This window comes from Clarias gariepinus, chromosome 17 (assembly GCF_024256425.1).
Source record: "Clarias gariepinus isolate MV-2021 ecotype Netherlands chromosome 17, CGAR_prim_01v2, whole genome shotgun sequence".
Lineage (NCBI taxonomy): Eukaryota > Metazoa > Chordata > Actinopteri > Siluriformes > Clariidae > Clarias > Clarias gariepinus.
Window position 1 is genome coordinate 13,881,768 of NC_071116.1, and position 8,020 is coordinate 13,889,787.

General features: G+C 37.1%; 1 protein-coding gene across 1 annotated transcript in view; it reads left to right on the top strand.

Annotated features, from left to right (window-relative positions):
• LOC128505418 (protocadherin Fat 3) overlaps window positions 1-2,193 on the top strand; it is a 54,946-nt gene extending 52,753 nt beyond the window's left edge. Inside the window, exon 28 of the mRNA XM_053475819.1 lies at window positions 1,697-2,193. Within this exon, the coding sequence (XP_053331794.1) occupies window positions 1,697-2,160 (464 nt within the window). The 3' untranslated portion in view covers window positions 2,161-2,193. The remainder of the gene's footprint in view (window positions 1-1,696) is intronic.
• Window positions 2,194-8,020: the final 5,827 nt, after the last annotated feature.

An 8,020-nucleotide genomic window follows, 5' to 3' on the forward strand; every position in this document is an offset into this window, starting at 1 on the left:
TCCTATTCAATAAAACAATTTTATTTAATTAGTTTGAGGTATGATGCAAGTATCCAGAATGTTTAGGTAGTAAACATTTTTGTGTGTAATATCTGTGATCTTTTTTTCTTCCTGCTACAAAATTAAAAGGCTGGATGAACATCGTCTACATGTTGGAGAATTTTTGTATTTCAGTTTTCAATCCTTGCACATCACTTTCGTCCTGTTGAGACATTAAGGAAGTGGAACCTCCTGCAAATTATTTATTTTAAAATCTGCACCATCAAATATTGCTGTGCTTGATGGTACTCTAATTCAATTTCTTTTTTCTTTTTTTTTGTCATTTATTCCTACCGTTTTGGGCTATTATCTCTGCCACTGAACAAGACACAAGTCGTCTTTGGACAAACTGTTGAAACTTTATCAACTTTCTCAAACTTGTGCTTTTCATAGCTGGATTATTAGCTGTTTGTTCTTTAAAACTCTTAGGTAAGAAGATTAAGAACTTGAGCCATGCCCAAATTGGCTGATTCGTGAACATTTGTGATAGGCACTTACAGCACCTTACTGCACCATAATGCTTTTTGTGATGCTCAAATTCTCCCAGGCTATAGAAACCCTTGTTGTTAGTCATGTCCTTCCAGTGCTGTGGGGGAAGAAACAGCAGGTATGGCAGTACAGCCTGCATGAAAGAAGAGACTAAGCACCTTTGACGCATTACAGTGGCAGGTACAGCAGTAGGAAGAACAATCACCTTATCAGATCAATGGGGGTGGACTGAGTGTCTTTAACAAATTTAACAGCTCTTTACCAGCTGTTAACACTGATTCAGTAGGGTATATGAAAAGTTTAAAAATCATAAACCTTTATTAAATTTTTTTTGTGTAGCAGCTCAATGTAGAAATTATTCTAATAATATTTTTTAAAGACAGCTTTGCAGAATTTCTTTACCTGTACTGAAGATTTGCACTATAGTGACCCATCCCTCATTTCTTCATATTTTCTTTAAAAGAGCCAGACTTTCTTGTATTTTTATGTGGTCTTGAGAATTAATTTAATTTCAGGCTTCCTGGTGGAATTTTAGAACATTTTTGGATCCATTTTAAGTCTAGTCCAGTGCCTGTACCTGACCAGTTTTAGAGAAATGTTTTCTATTAGTTAAGCCACACAGTCACAAACAGCCAAACATCAAACTTAAGGCATGAACCAAAGAGAACTAGCTTTTTCCCCTTCCCTTTTTAAAAAGGTGTTTAAAAAAAAAAAAAAATCTTATTACAGATTTAGTCACCTTTGCTGTATAACGACTGCGATTGTTCTGGGCAGATATTTCACAAAATTTTGTAATGTAGACGTGTGAAACTGATGTCAGGTCTGAGGCTTAGTCTGTGTTCCAATTCAGTTTAAATGTGTTTAGTGGGGTTGACATAAGGGCTGTGTACGTACATGCCACTCGAGTTCTTCCACAGCAACCTTTGTAAAATGTTTTAAAGAATATTGCTTCATGCACAGGACCATTTGCTTTACTAAATCAAGTTTAATAATCATGAAGGAAAATTGTAATGCTTCAGCATACAAAGACATCCTTTACAACTGTGTGTAACTGGTTGGAAAGGTTCTACATATGGTTGTGATTATGTGTAAATCCTCGTAAGTTCTTAAACCGTTGGCCATATACAGTACAGTAGTGTATTTAAAACAGTCTTTCTCTGTCCTGTAGCATACCACTGGGAGGCTACGAAGTGGATTCCTGACCCCTTAATGACTGACCTGGAATCCATTAACAGACTGTGCTCTTCTCCTCTTCTACCAGCTCCTCATATCCTTACCGCCACACGGCTGAGTGACAGCATTCGTTTAGGCGGCAGTGTGCACTCCCTGGAAGTCAGCTATCCATCACATATGTTTGAAGGCCACAGAGACTTTTACTCATCACTATCTAGGGAGAAGAGCCCTGACCCAGTGTGTGATGGTTGCCAGGATGAGGACAGTCTTCCTCAAAGGAGCTATAATGAGGGAATAGCCAGTGCCTCGTGCTATCACTCTAGCCATGGGGAAGACGGGCTACAAGTCTGGAAAGATTCTCACTCCTTTGGCAGCCATAGGGAGATCAATAAACTTGGGGACAGACGATCATTTGGAGCTCAGTGCACACAGAATAACCTGTCTGTGGACAGCCTGTAGACAGGTATAAGCACGACTTTCTGAAATGACAGCCTAGACACATGCACGTCAGTGCATGCGCAAATAAAAGAATAAATAAATAAAAGAATAAAAGAATGGTATAAATAGAAGAGTTAAACCCCAGACTGAAAGTATAAAAATGGCAGAATGTTTTCACTTTCCTTCTTTATTCCAGCGATTCTGAGAGCACGATGAATCATTTACAGAGATGAATTGGCCAACACATTACTAGCCACAATCAGGGATTGAAAGAAATCTTTGGAGTATAAGACTTTTTTTTTTGTCCGGGCAGAATAAATAGCAATATAAACATATGATATATTAAAAATTTAAATATTTGCTATAAACCATCAAAGCCTTTCATACAGTGTTTGTCTACCCATGTGAAGAGCAATGGTATGTTTTCAGATCAATAGCATTTTACATTTTATACACTTGGCATTCTGTCACAGTCTGAATCACACAATAGTGTGTTCCCCTGCCATGTCTAAAGAAATATTTTATATTCTCTTCATGTTCAAACCTTTCAGTGCGGTTGACTTTAAGAACAGTGATGTGCCACAGTTCCCTCTTATTTGATGCAAACAGTAACAATTTTAATTTTACTCTCTTTCTATCTCATACATGAATTCTAAGGGAGCCTGTATCTTGAGCAATATTTTGCCACTTTTCTAAGGCTTAAATTCGAATCCCCACTGAGCACTTCTAGCTGAGCAGAGGCCTCAGGAGGCAGTGCTTAGGCCGGATGACTGCAGAGAAAACAAGCTTCAATGCTCCCCTCCACCTCAATTACCCCCCCACCCCCCATATATCCTTCTTGAATGGTTACATAAAGGGACTGTTGTGACAGAGTACTGGGGAAGGTAATGCACAATTGTAATATGCTGTAGTACTGTATATGCAAAGGATTTATGCAAGTTGTGTGGACATGTGAGCTTGGTCAATCTCCAGAGTTCCTATAGTAGCACAAGATTTTTGAGGGGTTAGTAAGTGGAAGAATTAGTAAACCATTGCTATAATTTATATATGCAATACTTTTTCTGTGTCTCTTAGCAGCACATATTGTATCTTTCAACTTTAAATGGCACAGGGGCTGAATTGGCTGAATTCATAGTTCTGGGCTTCTGTGATGCGAATGGATGGAAGCAGGTCTTTGTACAGGTACCATTGTAAGGGGATAATCAATGTTATTCACTTTACAATTTTTGCATTTATGACAGATCTGTGAATATGTCTAGCTTAGCTCTGCAGTGCTGAGTGCAGTAATATGTTCCCACAGGGCAGGCAACCCTCCAGGCAATAAAAGATGGGAGGAAGGTATTGGGAACAAAAATTTCCTCTTTATCACCAAGGTTGTGTGAAGGTGATTCACAAGGAAAACAATATAACCAAGTAGAACAGCACTTTAAGTATATGACTAAATGGGGCCCAAATATAAAAAATCTGTGACCATAAAAGCATGTTCTAACATTTATTCTAAAAATGACCCAAATATTGCATTTACTTAGTGTGCATTATGTCTTTCTCTGAATTCTCTGACTGAGTACTGATGTTATTTCACAGTCATGTCACACTCCATGCGGTGGACAGTGCAATAAGTTTTACAAAGTTTAATCTAACATACACTGCTGTCCAGGGGGAAAAAATGGACACTCCAAGTTTTAATGACCACCTTTAGTGTTGATGATGGTGCACACTTACAATGAACTTGTAAATCAATCAAGGAAGAAAACCTCCATAGATGTGATATCCGGGTCATTCAATACATTCAGATTGCAGCTGAATTCATTTTATTGTCACATAACGTTGTTGAGACATAGACCTGACCAACTGAGGCAAACCCAGTTAATAACACTGTCTCCTGAGGCTTTTACAGTATACATGATGGATAGATGAATGGATGGATAGATGGACACACAGCTTGATCCTGTACTGTGAGTTCTCATTACATTGTGCATACAGTATGTAATGCTCTTACTTTCCCTGCTAAACATTGTTGTCATTTGAATTGTCAGTTTTTATTATGCATCTGTACTAATCATTTAAATGATCATCTCCATACAGTGATTTTTTTTCTGAAAACATATCTTCCACAAAGTTGAAGGTTCAGCACAGTCCTTACAGGTTTTAATAATGTGTTGGACAGTTCTTAACCCAGTTCCAGTAATTTAAACTCCCCTTAATTAATTTCGGTACTTGAATGCTACCAACAGTTTTTATTTTTTATTCAGTAAAGAGAGTGAGAGAAGAGCAACTGCTTGTGTGATATGAACTTCTGATGTCCTTCATGTCTCCCCCCCCTACATTTACCAATTTTATATATAGAAGTATACTGGTATAATACAAATTACAAAAAAAAAAAGGAAACAAAGCATCAAACACTTAATGTGATGATGTAGCCTCTCACAATAGATTCTAATTTTAAACTATTGTCTTTCCTGTCTATACACATTTATTGTACTCATTGTGGCAAATGTACACAATGCACTTAATTAAAACTGTATGTTGGCTGTTGGTTATTTGTGTATGTTTCAAATGTTTGTATGTTAAAATATGGCATATGTATTCTTAATATTAAATAGCTTAATACTGTACACTGTTGTAAATAATACTGCATAATAAGCAAACATGCTTTTTACATTCTTTCATTTTTTTTGATAATTTGAGAATTTATACAGGAAATTCACAGCAGTGACACATAGTAAAATTGTTTTACACATTTTGAGTTTTATTACATATTATAGTTATAATGTTTCTATACATAATAAAATTGTTATTATTGATGTTTATTATTACTGTATATAAGCCCCTTTAATGGTCATTTATCCTAATTTACAAACTCAAACATATATAAGGAATATTATACCTGCCTAATATTGTGTAGATCCTGCTTGTGGCACCTAATCACCTCTGACCCATCAAGGCATTGCTTTTTGTCTAGCCATCACAGTCTGGCCCTGGTCCATATCACACATATCCACTTGTGTTCCACAGGGTTCGGTGCTGGATATTTTTTATGTTTTACCCCCTCACAGGTTGAGATTATAACATCATATGGGTTTTTATACTACTTCTTATGCTTATGACATCATCACAGGAAATCTGGCTGACATTTTACCATGAATGGCAGGGCATCCCTGGTGATGTATAATCCATGTCTAGATCTTGCAACATCCTGGACATCTTTTATATCTCACCATCTGTCACTGCCTTGGGATAACGATGGACAACCAACTTACTTCTTTTCTGACATTGCTAAAGTAATTGACTCTATTTTTGCTAATTCCTCCCTCAGAACAATATGTTAAAAAAAAAAAAACCCTGGCGAGGCCTCGATGGGAGCAGCTGAAAAAACGACAACAAAGCATATGACAACTGTGCTGGAAATTTTTCATGTAGTTGCTGCCAAAAAAGAAAAAAAGAAAAAAAGAAAGAATCCATAAGTTTTTTGGAAGGTGGTTTGTTAATGTTTCATAGATCTTATAGATCATTTGTGTTTCCATAATTAATAATGATTTATCTAAGATAATAAATCATACAGTCTAAAGATGGATTCCTGGTTCACAGTTGTTGTAGGCAGCTATGTACTGTTCATACTGTACATAAGCACTCATCAAACCTCTCAGACATTGGGGGGAGGGAATCTGCTAAAAGGAATACCCTATCCAACACTATGCACGCTAATACTAAATAGAATGTAATACTAGATATTGAACCAGTGACTAAAATTGCTGAATCCAATACTGTGCATTAAATTGCTTAAAAGTATGCTCTGATAGGTACAGTACTACACTGTGTATGGTGATAGTTATTATGGAAGTGCATTAAAGATAGCTCCTGTGGTACAGTAGCAGTTTATAAATCCCCTAACATGACATTGCTCAAGCCTGCTCACCTACACTGAATTCATTGAATGTTTATTTAGCCTCATGTGTCTGTATATAAAAAAAATTACAGATTTCCAATTTTTCATTGCTCAAACTTAATAAGGTGAATTTTTATTAACATTGTTAACATTAGGGATCCTAATTGGGTCTGGTAATATATATATATACAGTATATGTACCAGACTAAAGGTTTCATTTTTCAGCACGACCTGGCACCTGCTCACAGTGCCAAAACCACTGGTAAATGGTTTACTGACCATGGTATTACTGTGCTCAACTGGCCTGCCAACTCTCCTGACCTAAACCCCATAGAGAATCTGTAGGATATTGTGAAGAGAAAGTTGAGAGATGCAAGACCCAACACTCTGGATGAGCTTAAGGCCGCTATCGAAGCATCCTGGGTCTCCATAATACCTCAGCAGTGCCACAGGCTGATTGCCTCCATGCCACGCCGCATTGAAGCAGTCATTTCTGCAAAAGGATTCCCGACCAAGTATTGAGTGCATAACTGAACATAGTTATTTGAAGGTTGACTTTTTTTGTATTAAAAACACTTTTCTTTTATTGGTCGGATGAAATATGCTCATTTTTTGAGATAGCAATTTTGGGTTTTCATGAGCTGTATGCCAAAATCATCAATATTAAAACAATAAAAGGCTTGAACTACTTCAGTTGCGTGTAATGAATCTAAAATATATGAAAGTCTAATGTCTATCAGTACCTTACAGAAAATAATGAACTTTATTACAATATGCTAATTTTTTGAGAAGGACCTGTATAATTATGAGTATAATAATAGCTGCGTTAATACCTATAGAAACATTGTAAAACTTTTGTTTTGTTTGGATGCCTAAACATTTTAGAAACTTTTAGTAAGGATCCCAGGATGAAGCCAAAAGTAAAGGCACTATCGACTGGGCTAATAAGTACACTGGAGGGGACCTTGAATCAACATTACAAAGTTTCTGTGGACCCAAGGGAGGCTCTCAGGCAGATGCACTAACAATTTCAATTTGAAGCCACAGGTGTGTTGGAAAAGTCTGTTGGCATGCTGCGTTGATAGCAGTCACATCTGTTTGTGAGTCTGCTTGCAATGCTTACAGTACACAGACAATAGTATAGTCAGTGATGGGGTGTTCTTTTCTGTGCACAAAGGATGTCTTCTTACATTCAGTTTCTTAAGGCAAACCCTCCTTCCCTAGAATGCCGTCGAATCTTTCTTAACATGCTCCGCATTTAGATTCAACAAATGTTGACAAAAAATGTTTATCATGTGTTTTCCATTACATTTATTGATTTAATTTTTGGGGAGTGAATAATGTAAATCAAAATGCAGCAATGCTGTAATGTCTTGTCCCAGAAACTCTTGTCCTAGAAGACTCAGATTAATGCAGTTGATATCAGTAGATATTGTCACGAAGAAGCAATATTTACAGAGTCTGCCAAAAAATGTATACACATCTCAGGAAAAAAAAACTTGTATAAATATTTTAATACTATTAAATATTTTAATACTTGAATAGATTTCTGACTCTCACAGACCTGTAACTTCTTCTTTAAGAGACTCCTCTGTCTTCCACTCATTACCTCTATTAATGGCATCTGTTTGAACTCGTTATCAGTATAAAAGACACCTGTTCACAACCTCAAACAGTCACACTCCTAACTCCACTATGGCCAAGACCAAAGAGCTGTTAAAGCACACCAGAAACAAAATTTTAGACCTGCACCAGGCTAGGAAGACTGAATCTGCAATAGGTAAGCAGCTTGGTGTGAAGAAATCAACTGTGGGAGCAATTATTAGAAAATGGAAGACATACAAGACCACCGATAACCTCCCTCGATCTGGGGCTCCGTGCAAGACCTCCCCCACATGGGGGGACCTAGTGAATGACCTGCAGAAAGCTGGGACCAAGTTAACAAAGGCTACCATCAGTAACACACTGTGCCACCAGGGTCTCAAATTCAAAACC